This window comes from Mobula hypostoma, chromosome 16, assembly GCF_963921235.1.
Source record: "Mobula hypostoma chromosome 16, sMobHyp1.1, whole genome shotgun sequence".
NCBI classification, from domain to species: domain Eukaryota; kingdom Metazoa; phylum Chordata; class Chondrichthyes; order Myliobatiformes; family Myliobatidae; genus Mobula; species Mobula hypostoma.
In genome coordinates, this window is record NC_086112.1 from 28,637,707 (window position 1) to 28,657,099 (window position 19,393).

General features: G+C 40.5%; 1 protein-coding gene across 1 annotated transcript in view; it reads left to right on the top strand.

Moving 5' to 3' along the window:
• Window positions 1–19,393, top strand: part of hsd17b4 (hydroxysteroid (17-beta) dehydrogenase 4) — a 133,106-nt gene that overhangs the window by 20,768 nt on the left and 92,945 nt on the right. Inside the window, exons 5-10 of the mRNA XM_063068703.1 lie at window positions 4,611–4,632; window positions 10,235–10,281; window positions 11,744–11,828; window positions 11,947–12,134; window positions 14,967–15,058; window positions 15,167–15,191. Coding sequence (XP_062924773.1) covers window positions 4,611–4,632; window positions 10,235–10,281; window positions 11,744–11,828; window positions 11,947–12,134; window positions 14,967–15,058; window positions 15,167–15,191 — 459 coding nt within the window. The remainder of the gene's footprint in view (window positions 1–4,610; window positions 4,633–10,234; window positions 10,282–11,743; window positions 11,829–11,946; window positions 12,135–14,966; window positions 15,059–15,166; window positions 15,192–19,393) is intronic.

The following is a 19,393-nucleotide window of genomic DNA, read 5'->3' on the forward strand; positions in this document are numbered from 1 at the left end:
AAAACATAAAATGACAATTCAAAATGAAGGAATAATGAGGTATTTTTCATGGACTGTTTAGCAATCTGTTGATGGAAGGGAAGAAGTTAGTCTTGAATTGTTGAGTGTGGGTCTTCAGGCTTCTGTTTCTCCTCATTAAAGATCGTAATGAAAAGAGGGCTGTCCTGGATGGTGTGGCCCTTAATGATGGATATACCTCTTTCTTGAGGCACTACCTCTTGAAGGTGTCCTTGATGTGGGGAGGGTTGTGCCTGTGGAAGTCTCCAACCCTCTGTAGCCTCTTGCGATCCTGTGCATTGGAGCCTCCATACAAGGCTGTGATGCATCCAGTCAGAATGGTCTCCACTGTTCATCTGTAGAAATTTGTAATGGTTTTTGGCAACATAACAAATCTCCTCAAACATATAATGAAGTAGAGCTGCTGGTATGGCTTCTTCGTGTTCATTTCAGTGTGTTGGGCCCAGGACAGTTTCTCTGAGATGTTGACACCTAGGAACTTAAAGCTATTCTACCTTTGTATCACTGGCCCCTTCATGAGAACTGACGTGTGTTCTCCTGAGTTCCCTTTTCTGAAATCTGTGATCAACTCCTTGGTCTTGCTGATGTTGAGTGTGAGGTTGAGATTATCTCACTCCTGTACATCATCTCTTTTCCATCTGAGATTTTGCCAACAACCATGGTGTCATCTGTAAATTTATAGTTGTTATTTGAGCTGTGCCTAGCTACACAATCATGAGTGTAAAGAAGATAGAGCAGCGGGCTAAGCTCAAGCCCTTGAGGTGTGTCTCTGTTGATTGTCAGCGAGGAGATATTATCGTTGCTCTATACTGACTGTGGTTTTCCTAAGAGGAAGCTGAGGATCCAATTCCAGAGGGAAATACCGAGCCCCAGGCAGGTAGGGAAAAAAAGAGGAGGGTGTGTGATTATCCACTTTATTAGAATAAATAGAAAAGGGGATTTTTTTTTTGTTTAAATCGAAGAAATTGGGAGGTGATTGTATCGAGAGGGACCTGGATGCCATTATACATATTGTAATGGCAAGTTCAGATTCAGGTTCAGATTTACTTGTCACAGGATGAAGCAAACAATTGGGAAGGTAAATAGTATGCCAAGAGGATTTATTACAAGAATAAAGACTTTTTATTGTTAGAAAGGGCTCAGATGAATAAATTAAATAAATAAAATAAAAGCAGTTTTGGTATTCCTATTTAATGATAACAGACAATGGTTCATGAGATAAATCCTACTTCCCAGAACCTATCTTGTGATCAAATATTAAGTAGCACGAGTCTGTACTGTCTTGGGTTCAGAAGCATGAGAAGTGATCGTATTGAGACATAATTCTTATTGTGCATAAAAGGGTAGAAACAAGGATAATGTTTCCCCGGTAGAGTGTTCAGAATTAGGACCACAGGTTCAAAGTAAGGGTGTTAATCATTCAGGACTGACGTGAAAAGAAGTTTCGCCACCCAGAGTATTAAACCTTAAAATTCTCTACCTAAGAGGGCTGTGGAGATTCAGTCACTGAATACTCTATAGAAAGAGATCAATAAAAGGATAGATTGTCAGTGCAGGGAGGTTCCTAACTCAGTTTATTGCAGCTACTTCTGATCATCTCACTATTGGGTAACTCGTTGACAGTTTCAGAGGATATTTATTGGGATGGTAGTTTGTGAGAGAGGTTATAGAAATTGAGATTATTTCCTTAAAGCATAGATGAAGAGATTTGTTAGTATTGATGGAACCTGCTTTTACTATACTGTGGGGAGAGGGAATAATTACCATTCATAGGGAATACTTTAAATCTGTGATAAATTGTCAGAATTGTTTGCATTTGTTATGTATTGAATTCCAATGTGTCAATTTTTATAATCATTTGTATTTTCTGGAGTGAAAATTAGCTGATGTTGAAGCATGATGTTCCTGAGTATGTTGTTGTATAAATTTAATACATTTTAAATATTTAAAATATGGTGGTGATATCACTCTCACTGAATGATTCAATGGGAGGCTTTTTCCTTTGGGAAAATAAGTGTAATTATTGAGTTGAATGTCAGAGATGACAATAGTGGTACATGTTTGGAGGGTGGCTAATGTAACCCCACTTTTTAAAAAAGGAGGGAGAGAGAAACCGGGGAATTATAGACCGGTTAGCCTAACGTCGGTGGTGGGGAAACTGCTGGAGTCAGTTATCAAGGATGTGATAACAGCACATTTGGAAAGTGGTGAAATGATCGGACAAAGTCAGCATGGATTTGTGAAAGGAAAATCATGTCTGACGAATCTCATAGAATTTTTTGAGGATGTAACTAGTAGAGTGGATAGGGGAGAACCAGTGGATGTGGTATATTTGGATTTTCAAAAGGCTTTTGACAAGGTCCCACACAGGAGATTAGTGTGCAAACTTAAAGCACACGGTATTGGGGGTAAGGTATTGGTGTGGGTGGAGAATTAGTTGGCAGACAGGAAGCAAAGAGTGGGAATAAATGGGACCTTTTCAGAATGGCAGGCGGTGACTAGTGGGGTACCGCAAGGCTCAGTGCTGGGACCCCAGTTGTTTACAATATATATTAATGACTTGGATGAGGGAATTAAATGCAGCGTCTCCAAGTTTGCGGATGACACAAAGCTGGGTGGCAGTGTTAGCAGTGAGGAGGATGCTAAGAGGATGCAGGGTGACTTGGATAGGTTGGGTGAGTGGGCAAACTCATGGCAGATGCAATTTAATGTGGATAAATGTGAAGTTATCCACTTTGGTGGCAAAAATAGGAAAACAGATTATTATCTGAATGGTGGCCGATTAGGAAAAGGGGAGGTGCAACGAGACCTGGGTGTCATTATACACCAGTCATTGAAAGTGGGCATGCAGGTACAGCAGGCGGTGAAAAAGGCAAATGGTATGCTGGCATTTATAGCGAGAGGATTCGAGTACAGGAGCAGGGAGGTACTACTGCAGTTGTACAAGGCCTTGGTGAGACCACACCCGGAGTATTGTGTGCAGTTTTGGTCCCCTAATCTGAGGAAAGACATCTTTGCCATAGAGGGAGTACAAAGAAGGTTCACCAGATTGATTCCTGGGATGGCAGGACTTTCATATGAAGAAAGACTGGATGAACTGGGCTTGTACTTGTTGGAATTTAGAAGATTGAGGGGGGATCCGATTGAAACGTATAAGATCCTAAAGGGATTGGACAGGCTAGATGCAGGAAGATTGTTCCCGATGTTGGGGAAGTCCAGAACGAGGGGTCACAGTTTGAGGCTAGAGGGGAAGCCTTTTAGGACCGAGATTAGGAAAAACTTCTTCACACAGAGAGTGGTGAATCTGTGGAATTCTCTGCCACAGGAAACTGTTGAGGCCAGTTCATTGGCTATGTTTAAGAGGGAGTTAGATATGGCCCTTGTGGCTACAGGGGTCAGGGGGTATGGAGGGAAGGCTGGGGCGGGGTTCTGAGTTGGATGATCAGCCATGATCATAATAAATGGCGGTGCAGGCTCGAAGGGCTGAATGGCCTACTCCTGCACCTATTTTCTATGTTTCTATGTTTCTATGTTTCATAAACACAGACTGTGACTACTATTCATGACTCTGCTGTTGCTTCCAGATAGGGATGCTTGAATGCTCTTCATTCGATAGCATCAGCAATGACAGATTACGAGAGTGATCAGTTGGAGCTGGAGCAATTTTTTCTTCGCTCATTTATCTTGCATTGCTAAACCTGTGCTTCAGCTTGTCTGTTTCATTACTCTGTTTCTGGATTCCTGTTCCAATAGGCTTCATTGAAGTTTAAAGAAAATATTCACTAGAGTCATGGAGTTGTAGGGTCTGCAAACAGGCCATTTGGCCCACTGACTATGATTTTCATCTATGCTGGTCCCACTTGCCTGTATCCCTTTAAGCCTTTCCTATTCATGTACTTATCCAAATACCTTTTAAATGTTGTTAACTGCTTCAATTACTACTTCTGGTAGCTCATTACATATATCAGCTACCCTCTGGGTGAAAAAGTTGTTCCTTAGATTTTTAATATGTCTTTCCCCTTAGATTTTTAATAAATGTTTCCCCTCTCATATTAAACCTATGCCCTTTTTTAGTTCTTGATTCCCCAACTCTAGGAAAAATTCTATGCACATTGAGCCTATCTATGCCCCTTGTGATTTTATACACATAATATCACTGCTATCTTGTCCTCTAATGAATGAAGTCTAAACCTGCCCAACTTCCCTTCAAGACTTGGCAGCATTCTTACAGATCTGTTCAAGATTAACTATCAGCTACATCAGACATTCTTGTTCTCCTTGCTTCAGCCCTTACGTGTTTTAGAAGATTTTGTTACTCAAGGAAGAATGGCAAGTGAGAAGTTTCAGGGGTTTTCAAGTTAATTTTGGAAGCTTTGAAAGTCAGGCAGGCAGGTCACTCAGATAACTCAACCTTTTTTAAATATGCTTTTATCGTGGAATATTTCTGGCACAATATAGGTCTTCATCCCCACAATTTAAGGTTGGTATTCTGGATGATTGTGTCATATTTTGAAAACATTTTTGAAAAATTGATTTTAAATTCTGGTTCAGCCTTCCAACTTAATAAATTCTTTTTTTCTTCTTCCTTGTAGATATTGTTGTTAACAATGCTGGGTGAGTAGTTTCTGCAATACCTCATTTATTTATCTTTTCCAAGTATTTTGATTCTAATTGCTGGCTACCATAAATGTTGTACATATGGAAATGCTGATGAAGGTGAGCATGTTTGACATATATGCACTGATTAAATATTTTTTTGAAACAGTGCATGTTCGCACTGAGAGTGCTGGAGGAACTCAGTGGGTCAGACAGCATCAATGGAGGGAAATGTTTAGTTGATGCTTAGTAGACCTTTCACCTGGAGCTATCTGACATGCTGAGTTCCTCCAGCACTTTTTGTTTTGCTCCAGGTTACAATATCTGTAGACTCTTCTGTATCTATGTTCAGTCTGAAGATTTGATGTGAAGTACCTGCCATAAAGTTGCGTAATTCATTGTGGCTCAAAAATCTAGTGAAATGACACAAGTTTGTTTGGCCTTGGCACTGAGGTGACCCACCAGTCCCAGACATCCCACCCTGCAAAAACTCATTTTAGGGAGGTAGCACCATCAATTTGCAGGAGACTTCCGGAACTTCCGGGAGAGGTGGGATGTCTGCAATAGAGTAGCTCCTTAGCAGCTAGCCAGCTAGTTTAAATAACGTTAGCTATGCTAATGAACGAATGACATCTGTTAAACTCACCTCAACGTGTCTTTTACAGTCTTAACCCACCATGGGCAATAGAAAAGTCACTGTTGCAAACAGTGCAGTGAGCAACACTGTCATTATTTTTGACCCCTATTAGGCAGGGGTACACTTTAGTGTAGTCTGGGGTGACGTACGTTTTATATTTTCTTTTTTTGGAACACTCTGCCATGTTCTCTCCCTCTTGTGGTTGTGTGCTTGCTCTCTCTCTCTCTCGCTCAAAAAAATTGATTTCTGGGACATTTTATATAATTTGCGGGCATCAGGGAGCCACTATTAATACGTGGGAGGCTCCCTGAACTTCCGGGAGAGGTGGGATGTCTGTAGTCCCATAGCATTGCTGTGCTTTGCCTGACCTCTTTTCAACTTCCCAGTCAGGTTTAATTATTGATCTCTCAATAAAGGAAGCCTAAGGAAAGAGTAATCATTGCTTGATAGAATTTTGAATTGAATTTTAATGTATAAAGCTTTGGTCAGATACTATTTTAAACTCACTAACAAGAAGAAGATGTACTACAGGAAGAATGCAACATCCACGGTCAACTAAGCAAGTTAAGAGTGCTAGCAAGTTGAAGAAGAGGGTTTACAATGTTATGAATGTTAGTGGTAGGCCAGAGGATCGAGAAATCACTAGAACCAAGCAAAAGGTGCTGAAAAAATTGATAGCGAAAATTAGGTTTTGTGAGTAATGTAGCAGATTATTAAAAAATCTTAGCTAATCATTTCATCTATGTCAGAACTATTTTTTGTTTCCTTAATTTATAGAACTGTGAAATAAATAATGGGTAATAGGTTAAGAATGTCAGAAATTCAAAATAAATTCAGTCCTCCTGGTAGAATACAGATTTAATGATAATAGGTAATCAAAGAGGGGAAAAATATAAAGCAGAATGAAAAGTACCATGCAAATTAATGAACGATTGTCCAGCAAACCACCTGAGTTTAATGGCTCACATCATAGGGTTTTATAGAAAGTGGCTGTCTGGTGAATATTTTGATTGTAATCTACTAAAATTTCCAGGATTCAGGAAAGCTCCAAGTGTATTGGAAAACTGAAAACATAATACCACTATGAGGAAGGAAGTGGATGGTGAGCAGGAAACATTTTTAAGGAGGGGCACTAGATTCCTTAATTAAGGTGGAATAGCAAGATATTTGGAAAAGCGCAAGACAGACAAACAAACAAGTTCAGTTTGACTTTTAGAAAAGGTATTTTAAAACAGAATTTAGTGTTTTGTGGGATGTAACACAAAATGGATAAAGGAGTATTAGCAGAAGTGAGGTATTGCCCTGCAGAGGGCACATAACAAGTAACTGTTATAATGCTGTTCGGCACATAACATCTTCCACGAAACGTAACCTGGGACTGACTGTAATTAGGAAGGTATGAGAATCTTAAGGGCTATGGAGCATAAAGGGAAAGAAGATTTGATCCAGCTTTACCAGAGCTGGATACGGTGTACTGCCATTTTAGTCTTTAGCCTTCTTGGGAAGGATGTGCTTGTGTTGATGACAGTGTAGAAGGTGGTTCATTATGTTGGTTACTGAGATGAAGGAATTGACATTTGAAGAAAGGTTGAGGAGGATGGCCTTGACACATTGAAGAAAAGAGAAATGAGAGGCATACTGACTAAAACATAAGAATTTGAGTGGGATTGACAGGATATATAATGAGAGGAAATTGCCTTTTGGGGAGATATCTAGAACTAGGTTGCATAGTTTCACAATATGGGATTGCCTATTTAAGACTGAAATGAAGGGGAATTACTACTTCTGTGATTGTGAATCTTTGGAATTTATTATCCCATGGAGCTGAGGAGGGAGAATTAGAAATTGCAGACTGAGACGAGGGATGTAACTAAGATGGGAAAAGTGGTATTAAGGCGAAGGATGAATTAGTTGCGCTCTTATTCAATGATGGAGCAGACTACAGTGGCCAGTGGTCTGCTCCTGCTCTTATCTTTTAGTGTATGTTCACAATCCTACAGATCAAGGAGAAGACACAGAAAGGCACTTTTGACTGTGTCTTTTCTTCCTGTAGACCAGTGGTCCCCAACCACTGGGCCGTGGACTGGTACCAGGCTGCGAGGAAACGATATGATTTAGCAATATGGGTCAGCTGCACCCTTCCTCATTCCCTGTCACGCCCACTGTTGAGCTTGAACGCACGTGAGGTCATTACCCATGCCAGAGGTCATCATTCAGTATGAGTAAAAAACAAACGTCGCTTGAGAGTTCCTTTGAAAGAGGTGGAAGAGGACATAAAAGCTCTAATGATGATGTTAACACAGACAGCTGAGGCAGAGACTGCAAAAAAAAAAGAAAGCTTCCTTTAACAGAAAATACGACGAGTTGTACATAAAATAGGGCTTTATTGCGACTGGTGACTCGCACGCTCCAATCCCCCTGTGTGTGATATGTGAAGACAAGCTGTCTAATGAGGCAATGAAGCCTTCAAAACTGCTTCAGCACCTTGAGTCCAAGCACCCTGCACTTAAAGACAAACCCGTTGAGTTTTTTGAGCGGAAAAAACGTGAGCAAGCGGGACAGAAGTGTTGAGAGCCACCACCTCCACAAATGCTGCTGCTCTGAGAGCGTTGTACTTAGTGGCTGGCCGTATTGCTAAGGCTAAGAAGCCTTTCACTGTTGGTGAAGAATTGATTCTGCCTGCTGCCAAGGACATGTGCTGTGAACTGTTGGGAGAAGCTGCAGCTAACAAGATGGCACAGGTTTCTCTTTCAGCTACCACAGTTTCAAGGAGAATCGATGACATAGCGGAGGACATCGAAGCACAGCTGTTGGAACAGCTTAACGAGTCACCATGGTATGCTGTCCAGGTCGACGAGTCTACTGATGTCGACAACAAGGCAATACTGCTGGTTTATGTGCGATATATATTTCAAGACGATGTGCAGGAGGATATGTTGTGTGCACTGCCGCTGCCAACTAACACAACTGGGGCAGAAGTATTCAACTTTCTGAATGACTACATGTCAGGCAAACTGGACTGGTCATTCTGTGTTGGAATATGCACAGACGGGGCTGCAGCTATGACTGGATGGCTGTCTGGTTTCACTATCTGAGTCAGAGAGGTTGCTCCTGAATGCCAGTCTACACACTGTGTCACACACAGGGAAATGCTGGCTAGCCGAAAAATGTCACCTGATCTTATCAGTGTATTGAGTGACGTTGTTGAAGTTATCAATCACATCAAAGCAAAAGCCCTTAACTCAAGTCTGTTTGAGCAGCTTTGCGAGGAAATGGATGCAGAGCACAAACACCTTCTCTTTCACACTGAAGTCAGGTGGCTATCAAGGGGGAGAGGCCTGGCCAGGGTTTTTGAGTTAAGAGAGCAGCTACAGAGATTTCTTTCAGGAATAAAAGTCACCACTGGCAGCACACTTCAGTGACGAGGAGTGGATAGCAAAACTCGCTTATCTGTGTGACACCTTCAACCTGCTCAGTGAACTCAATTTGTCACTTCAGGGGAGAATGACAACTGTCTTCAAGTTGGCAGATAAAGTATCTGCTTTCAAAGCCAAACTGGAAATGTGGGGACGGTGAGTGGATGGGGGCCATATTTGACGTTCCCAACATTAGCTGGGATTTTGGGACAGACTGAGGCTGTACCATCTTTCTCACAGCTGGTGTGCGATCACCTAATTTCTCTGTCGACAGAATTTGAGCGTTACTTCCCAACCGCAAATGACCCAAGACGTGCAAAGGAATGGATCTGTGACCCATTTGTGAATGTCCCTGGTGAATCATCCATGGTAGCGCGGGAAGAAGATCAACTCCTCAAGCTTGCAAATGACGGTGGGCTGAAAAGTATGTTTGACATAACACCTCAACTGGCATTCTGGATCAAAGTCAAGGCTGAATACCCTGAGATAGCCACGAAAGCACTGAAAACGTTGCTTCCATTTCCAACATCGTATTGCTGCGAAGCAGGCTTTGTGCAAAGAATGCAACGAAAACTAAATTGCGGAATAGACTGGACATAAAGGAACCCCCTTCGAGTATCGCTGTCTCCCATCACCCCTCGATGGGACCATCTTATTGCAGGGAAACAAGCCCAGGGCTCCCACTGATTCAGCGATATTGGTGTGTTGCAATGATTTTATATGTTCATATGGGGAAAATATGTGCTGTGTGTTTAATATCCAAACGTTACTTAAAATGTTATGATGCTATTGAGTTATAAGTGACTTATAATTGACTTATCACTATATTTATGGGAGGAAAATCTGCGCTGTATGTTTAATAAATTCGTTAGATAAATCCTTTTAGAAATGAAATTGAGTGTATTATTAGCCACTTACAAGTGACTTATAGTTTCACCTATATTCCAGTCGTGATAACATCCGCTCTACCCCCCGGTCGGCCAGTCCGCAAGAATATTGTCAATATTAAACCGTTCTGCGGTGCAAAAAAGATTGGGGACCCCTGCTGTAGACGACTCCCAAAATGTTTTTAGAAACAGTCCCAGAGAATTTCTGGAAAAAGTGCTTGAATGCTTAGTAAGTCTTAATGAAGTATTCCAGAAAGTCTTCCAATGTGCTTTAATTGTGCTCTTCAAATCTCCTGCAGTGTATTATGCAGCACATAAGATCCTGTGCAGAATAATTTATTCCTGATTAGTGAAGTGTGTTAGCTGCCCAAGTACCTTGAAACCTCTTTGATGCATGGCAGCATAGCAATTAGTTGTCCAAATATCCCATGGCTGGATTTCCTTAGGGCAAGTTTTATCTCCTTTACAAAAAATAGTATATTTCCTCAAATATGGACCAGTTAAATATTTTACATCCTAGTTTTGCCATCACTTCTTTGGCATCTTATGCGGAGGAAAATCATCTCATGCAAGTTTGTCTTTCTTTTACATCTTTAGAATTGAGTTTGTTTTTTAAAAATTTTATTTGGTGATATTTGATTAGTTCAAAATAGGTTATCATTTATTTTTAATATTTTCAGGATTTTAAGAGACCGTTCTTTTGCAAGAATAAGTGATTTGGATTGGGGTGAGTATGCGCAGAAATGAGCTGTGGTTTGAATTAAACCTTGTAACCAGATTTGCTACACAGCCAAGCTTTTATGTGAATCATTTTCCTTTATTAGATTTTCATTTGAATTATTCACCTCTCATAAGATATTTAATTATTTACAACTATTATATGAACTTATTGTAACTGCATAAGCAGACATGGTAAGTGTTGTTATACTAATGTCAGATCGGATGACTACATAGTATTTAGCACTATTTATTGGCTTAGAATTTTTGCTACTGTTTTAATTAGTTTAAAACCAACTATTTTTTTAAAGTACACAAATTTCTACAGGAAAGTTAATAAGCTTTCAAATCAATTTAGACATTACCAACAGCACCTCCTGTCGGTCACCTTTGAGTCTGCAGCTTATTTCTCAGTTCCAGCATTTTCAAACCGATTGCTCTCTTTGGGAAGCTATTTCCTCTCTATGTATGTGTTTAATTAAAGGTTCTAAAATTGAAATACTATATTTGTCCATGCATTTATTTTTAGTAGGCTTGACTACTCTGTAATGGTAATAGGTACTCTGTAATAGGTCTCCGTAAAAAAAAAATCCCTCAAGTGGCTGCAGCTCATTCAAAATGCTGTGGTTAGAGTCCTTACTAAGACCAAGAAAGTAGAGCACATCACTTCCGTTCTTAGATCACTACACTGGCTTCCTGTCCATCAGAGGATTGACTTATAAAAATATTACTACTGGTTTATAAAGCACTAGGGCCAAAATACATCTCTGATCTCTTGTTGCATTATGAACCTTCTCGAGCTCTCAAGTCATCTGGGGTGGGTCTGCTTACTGTCCCCAGGGTCAAAACTAAACATGGCGAAGCAGCTTTTAGTTTCTATGCTCCACATATCTGGGATAATCTTCCAGAGGATCTGAAGTCTGCTCCAACTTTAAGCTCTTTTAAATCGAGGCTTAAAACTTCTCTTTTTGTTGTAGCTTTTAATTAGAACCTCCTGCACTATAGCTTTTATTTCTTTATTTTTATGTTTGATTTTATCTTTTTATATTGTTTGAAATTTAATGTTTGATTTTTATATCTTGTTGTACGTAAAGCACTTTGAACTCCCTTGTGTTTGAAGAGTACTATACAAATAAACGCCTTGCCTTACATGGAACCTATACTTTCTTGCTCAGCTTTCACAATTCAATATAATACTATCTTCTGAATTTACTGTATCTATTCCTTATATTATCTTGTGTATCTCTGAGTGATCATTCTCTTGTTGCCATTTTGTTTGGTTAAAAAGCAGGAATTCAATTATTCCTTAGAGTCCTGATATAAGTATTCAGCCTGGTGACTTTCTCCCTTCAAAGCACTTTAAACATTTTAATTAATATTCCCTTTGACTTGAATGAAAGCACTTTGTTTTTGTAACTTATTATGCACCTTTTAAATTCAGCCACTGTTTAAAAGAAATATTTGCCTTTAAGATTTAATCCAGAGAGTTCACTTGAGGGGTTCATTCAAAGTCACAAGGGCAGCATGGAACTACATGAAGAATCAAAAGTATGGCAGGTAAAAAACTGAAAAATATGGTCCTTTTATTTAGTTGCAGTTTTATTTTGAAGACCTATTGCATTGTTCAGTCTGTTTTTTCAAAAAAGTCTTAGAGTTTGAAATTTTTTTTTGCTAGAATTATTATGACCACATCTGTTTCTGGAATTTACGGTAACTTTGGACAAGCAAATTACAGTGCTGCTAAACTAGGACTTCTGGGTCTGGCAAATACCTTGGCTATTGAAGGTCAAAAGTACAATATCCAATGCAATACTATTGCTCCAACGGCTGGTTCCAGATTGACCCAAACTGTACTTCCTCAAGGTAAGTAACGTAGGAGCATTAGAGAGCTGCTAAAGTTAACTGTTAATGAGAGTTGTTCACTAATACCTCCTTTAGGACCTCTGTTAGGCAATCTCTGGGGACTTACTTCCACTTGGGTTCTGAGGTATCTAATGGAGCCAGCTGAACTCTGGCACACGCTGGAGATGAGATGCCAGATGGGATGGACTAGTTGGTTAGTTTGTGAGGTAGTCCACTACTGCCATTGTGTTGGGCTTGCCTGTGTATTTCCAAAATGGACAGGAGTTCTTGATTTTAACCCAGATATCCCTCCTCCATATTGATTGGTCATGAACCAATGATTTCTAAGTGATGGTGGGGATCTGTGTGTTTTTCACGGAGGCTTTGAGAAATCCTTGAATCCTTTTCTTCTGTTAGTCTCTTTTTCCAACAGAGTTCATGATAGAGTGCTTTGGGAGCGCAGGTGAGGTGGTCTGCAAAGTATAGCTGAGTGTAATTTGGGATCTCAGTGGTGGGGAAATTGGCTGGAAGAGTACACCATTGTTGGCCCATGTTTCCTTATAGTAGATTCAAATGTTTCTGAGGAGAAAGCTCTGATGGTATTTCTGAGTTACCTGCTGTAGCCCATGTCTCAGAAGAATAGAGAAGAGCAAGGATATCAAAGATGGCAGGCAGACAGTGAATTTTGTTGCATTTGAACTCTTGACCTTAACATCCTTGTGCTCAATTCACCAAAGGTTGTGCTGGTGCACTGAAGATAATGGTGAATTTCATCTTTGCAGAGAAGTGTTTTACACAATCTCGAGAGTGGTCTGCATTTTCCAGTTTTTTGGTGTGAACTGTTCTCATCAACGGCGACTTTAGTACCGCCAGCACCTCTTGTTTGACAGGTGTTCAGTCTAAGAATCATCTTTTGCTATGGTTCGGTAGACTCAGACCTTAGTCTCCAAATATGTGCCAGTGTAGATCCCCTCTGCATGCTGTAGCTAAACTGCAGAGGTCCATAGAATATCATTTTAGTGGCTTGTGGAGTATTCCCATTTCAATAATCTCATTTGTGGTAATTATTGTGAATATTTAAACATGTATTTCCTTTTAAATAAGCCAATGTTCTGAATTTAATGAGCATTTTTACCACGAATTATGTGATGTCATTTTGGGATTTCAATCAGTTAAATATTTTAGGCTCAACATTATGAGTGACATTTTCACAGGAAGCTAAAAGTTCCTGTTTCCTTGGCAATGTGTATTCCTTGACTGTGGCTGCAGAGATGAGGACAATGGTGAACTCATTTTGTCCATGATTCTTATAGCCAGCAGAGAGAGCAAGAAGCCTTCAAAAAAAATCAGATGAGTCTTGACTTTAGCTCAGAGGCACAGCATACTCTATCTGCAATCTTTTTTATTTGTTAAAAGTTAATGCTGTATTTTAATTTAATTGTCTTTCCTTTGACAAGAATATAGTGGACTTCATAATTAGGTTAAATTCAAACTAAGATCAAAGACTTAATCAAACCATTTATCTTCAGTTAATAGTCCAGGTGATAGTAACTTTAAGTTTGTGGTCATATGTGCCTTTGTTGTTGACCTTATCCGGATCCTGTACTGTTTGTGTAAATTCAAGGCTATTTTTCGTCTTGATGTGCATCTTTCTGATATGAAAGCCTCTGCATATGGTACTTAGACACACCTGTTAGGGTTGCTATTTCTGAGATGCATCATTCTATTTAAATACCTAAAGTGACAAAAATAATTTAAATAAAAAACCAAAAGGAGTTAGGTCTGGATTTCCATCAGGGGAATATAAACCATATCCTTTAAATTGCTGTGAAAGGCTGTCCATCCAAACATCTTCTCTTCCCATAGAAGATTTTTGGATGGACAGCCTTCCAAGGTGAAGTAAACTTGGGTTTACTATATTTCAATCTTAGTATTGTGCAGAGGTATTGCTCAGCTGAATTCCTTTGGCACCTTATCTGATGCAATGATGATAATGTCACAAAGGGCAAATACCACACGATAAGTTCGTGGTCTAAGGTAGAAGGAGTCAATTTTAGAAAACCTAGCACATTTATTTTTCAACATGGTCCCCTCCTACATTTACACATTTAGTCCAGCGGTCGTGGAGCATACGGATCCCTTCTTTGTAAAGTCGGCGTCTTGGACCTCCAGAAAGTGGTCCTCAACAGGGGTGATTGATAAGTTCGTGGCCTAAGGTAGAAGGAGATGAGTTATTAACTTCAAACTTGCTGCATAATCATTCAAAGAGTTGAACTGCACGTGCATGTAACGAGAGCTGTATAACTCCTTCTACCTTAGGTCACAAACCTATCAATCACCCCTGCTGTAGACCACTTTCTGGAGGTCCAAGATGCTGATTTCTGCAAAGAAGGGATCCATATGCTCCACGACCGCTGGACTAAGTGTGTGAATGTAGGAGGGGACTATGTTGAAAAATAAATGTGCTAGATTGTCTAAAATTGACTCCCTCTACCTTAGGCCACGAACTTATCAATCACCCCTCGTAGAGATACTATGGTGCTTTTACGTGTCCATGCATGAATAGATCCTGAGGGGGAAAAAAATTACTTGCCATTCTACTTTCAGCAGTTCATTGGGCAGACCTGCTTCTGGACTTTATTTTTAAATGCAGCTTAAGTTTGTTTTGAGGGTCCTTTAAAGTTTAGTTATCTGCAGAATGCTGCATATGAGCTTGGAATTTAGAGGTAGTTGAGTGGGGAGGGAGGATGATTCTGTTTTAGATATTTGAAGAATTGGTATTGGTCTTGCATCTTGAAAAACTGTTACACTTTTTAATTAGATACACAAATCAATGTATTCTTTTCATTCTAGACTTACTGGATATTCTCAAACCTGAGTTTGTAGCACCTTTGGTGCTCTGGTTGTGCCATGAAAGTTGCAAAGAAAATGGCGGCTTATTTGAGGTAGGATATTTATCTCAATTTAGATCAGATTTCGATTCATCTTTTGTTTGCTTTTTACATGCAAATATGTTGAGAAATAACATTTCATTTTTATTTCTTTTCAATCAGGTGGGAGCAGGCTGGATTGGCAAATGTAAGTGATGATGTACGCTAGAATGTTATAGAATAATCTTCACAAATGCTGATACAGTAAAGCTCCATTAATCTGGCATGCTCACAACTTTGGTACTAGATAGGCATATTTTCCAGACTATTGATGTTATTCCTATCAATTACTCCAACTCAATTTACGTTCTTGGACTATATTGCCTGTCGACACATTTTGCTGTAGGTTTTGATGTACATATGACAAATAAAGCTAATCATTAACAAATCTTCCACTGAACCCTGAGTTGAATGGAAATGTATTAATGATTAGTATGGGATGCAGGGCCCTAACAAGTTTAAAAGGAATGCAGAAACTGATATGTTAATAGAGAATTGTCAGCCTGCATGTCAGATAGGTTCCTAAGGTTGTGTCATAGGCGGGGGTGGTAGTGGGGGTAAGCTCCCACTACCTATAGAGTGCGCCAAAAGCCGTGCATTTCTAACAGCCTCTGACAACCAAGTCCAACTCTTGGCCTCCAATTGTGGCTTAGCTACTAGGCCTGGCAGAACTGCTTTTGTTGGCGAGAAGGGACAAAGTAGGATCACTGGCGCCTCAAAACCAATTGCTTTGGGCAGGTGGGGCTTGTCAGTCTTGGATGACAGCCCACCTAGGAGAAGGAAAACTCTGATTTTAAACCTCCGCTGCCTCGCGGCCATACTCACCCATAGGAGAAGCTATGGGAGTAAACCCTGAGGAAGAAATCTGGAGCGGGGGACCCTAAGGCAATTTGATGTTGTTTGCAACTTCACTCTGGCAACCTCTGCGACAACATTGGTTCCAAGCTGTGTTGGTGCTTGTCCTTCCCTTGGACCACATCAGTGACATGGAGAGGGGGAACCCGCTGCATGGGCAACAGCTGGTTCTTCAAATCTTCCCGCCTAGGCTTGTGCCTTGGAGAGGACACAGAGGCGCAAACCCATGATCCCCTGGGATTGACGGCTGCCTACTATGCCAGATGTTGAACTATCTCACATTTTTCATGGAATGCATATTGGATTATTGGAGTTTTACTGTAGTAGACATTTCATACTTTATGCAGATATTTGTGCAAGTCAAAAAATCAATTTGAGAGGATTTAAAGTAAAAAAAAGTTTTTAAAACTAAAAAGTTTTAATGTGGGTTTTAAAAAAATTTTGGGGTTCAGTGTTTTAAGCTATAACTTCATGATTTTTAACTACTGTGGCATTTCTCTAATGGCTGCAGTAAACATTTAATTTTGTACAAATGTTACAGTTGTCCTTTTTTGCTAGAGACAGTGTCAGAGACTTGAGCACTGACACAACAATCCATATTGAAGCAGTACTGTAATTTTAGATTCTGGATAATTTGTATATTTGAGTTATTAAATTTTAGCTTTGTCACCTGCATATATATATAAAAAAATCATTGGACAATTCAAAGAAGGGTAGCAAATGATCCTATTTGACCTGGCTACTAATAATATTTCAGCCAAAATTTTGAAAGTAGATGATCTATTTCTGTGACACTTCTGTTAGTACTTGGTCATCGAGTTGTAGAACACTACAGCACAGAAGCAGGTCCTTCAGCCCTTCTAGTCTATGCTGAATGACTAGTCTGCCTAATACTATTAACCTGCACCTGGACCATAGCCCTCCATGTAAGATCACCTCAAGATAGGAAACACCTATATAACCATACTCTATATGGTTCATGACCTCACTGCTAATTTGCCTCATTTCCATAGACTCTTGTGTCCACCTCTTGAGTAAATACAGATACAAAAATTGTCCCACCTCTTTCAGTTCCCTGTATGGATGACCATTCTGATCTCACAGAGCCCATTTTCGTCCCGTGCTATCTTTTTGCTCTTAATATATGTTGAATCCCTTTGGATTCTCCTTCACCTTGTCTGCTAGAGCAGCCTCATGCCTACTTTTAGTCCTCCTGATTTCTTTTTTATGTGTTACCTTGCATTTCTTACACTTGTCAAGTACGTCATTTGTTCCTGCCTACCTATACCTGCAATACACCTCCTCCTTTTTCTTAACCAGGGCCTCAGTATCTTAAAAAACAAGTTCCCTAAACCTGTTATCCTTGCTTTTTTTATCTGACACAAAAATACAAACTCTGTACTTGCAAAATTTCACTTTTTCACTTACAAAGTACGCATTTGCCAGAAAGCATCCTGTCCCAATCCACACTTGCAAGATCTTTTCTAATACCATCAAAACTGGCTTTCTCCAGTTTAGAATCTCAGCCTGACAACCAGACCTACCCTTCTTCATAATTATCTTGAAATGAATGCCATTAGCTGCAAAGTGTTCCTCTACACAAACTGTCACCTGTACTGTCTCATTCCCTAAATCGAGATAGTATTGCACTTTCTCTAGTTAAGACTCTATGTAAAGATTAAGAAAATTTTCTTGAACACATTTGGCAAACTCTTTCCCATCTAGTCCTTTTACAGAAGGGGAGACCGGGTCAATATGTGGAAAATTAAAATTGCTGCTATCACAGCCTTATGTTAATTGCAACAGGCTTCAATCTTTCTACAAATTTGCTCCTCTGGCGTCAATAGATAAGCTCTCTGGTCTCTTCTTTCTGAACGCTGCCATGCCATTTTCTCTGAGTAGTAATGCTATCCCTTCTCCTTTAATCCCTTCCACTCTATCATGTCTAAAGCAATGGAATCCCGGAACATTGAACTGCCAGGTCTGTAACCAGGCCTTGCAATCAAGGCAACAATGTCATAAGTTTGTGAGCTGAGCTCCAAGTGAGCCCCAAGCTTCTGACTTTGTATGTAGGTTTAATTACATCTTTTCCCACAATCACTCCACTATCTGCTCTGGTTCCCATCTACCTGCAACTCCAGTTTAAACCCTCCTCCCCCCCCCCCCCCCGGACCTCACTTCCCCACTCACCATGTGGCACTAGAAAACCTTCCCGCTGGGATATTAATCCCTCTCCAATTTGGGTGCAAACTGTCCTTTCTGTAGAGGTCCCACCTTCCCTGGAAGCAAGCCCAATGGTCCAAAGATCTGAAGCCCTCCCTCCTGCACCGTCTCCTTAGTCACATGTTAAACTGTACTATTTTCCTAGTTCTGGCATCACTAGCACATGGCATGGGTTGGGTAGCAATGCTGAAATCACAACCCTGGACATCTAGCCCTTTAACTTAGCTCCTAGCTCCCGGAACTCATTTTGCAGGACCTCGTTACTTTTCCTACCCATATCATTGGTACTGATGTGGATCACAACCTCTGGCCACGCACACTCTGGATTAAGAGTGTTGTGGACTCGATCCGAGATGTGTCTGATCCTGGCACCTGGGAGGCAACAGATTATCAGGGAATCTAGTGGTCCACAGAATTTCCTATCTGTTTCCTTAACCAATGAATTCCCTATTACTACAGCTCGCCTCTTCTCCCTCATTTCCCTTCTAAGCCACAGAGCCAGACTCAGTGCCAGAGACCTGACCATTGTGATTTTCCTCTGCTAGGTCATAGGTCATCCCTACAACAATATCCAAAATGGTGTATCTGTTGTCGAGGGGAACAGCCACAGGGGAACTCAGCACTGGCTGCCTATCCCCTTTCTCCCTCCTGACAGTCACCCGTTTACCTGTGTCTTACACTTTGGGTATAACTTCCTCCCTGTATTTTCTGTCAATCAGGTCCTCAGCCTCCAGAATGATTTGGAGTTCATTCAGCTCCAGCTCCAATTCCTTAGCATGGTCTGTAAGAAACTGCAGCTGGATGCACTTCCTGCAGGTGTAGTTGTCAGGGCACTGGACATCTCCCTGCTTTTCCACATCCCGCAAGAGGTGCTTTCTACTATCCTGCCTGGCATCCCCACTGCTCTAACTCAGCAATAAGAAAGAAAGAAATATTAAACAAAAACATTTGTCTACAGTTTCCACCTCTCCTTGCCGAAGCCTTGGAGTCAAAGCCTGAGCTCCCCACTCAAACAATGGCCATTCACTTATACCTGACTTCTTTTTATTGGATCTTGACAAGTGCCTAATTACACACATTTCAATGTTTCCTTGGGAATTGTAGTGTGCAGAATGTCCCGACTCTTCCCCCATCCCGCTTGCTCGTTTTGAAACCTTTCTCCTGCTGTGCAATCCCATGTGTCCTCAGGAATTGTGGTGCGCAGCTTGTTCAGAGTACTGCTGATTCCACAGTACAGAGGTGGCCATAAACAAATCTCTTTTGTCTTCATAG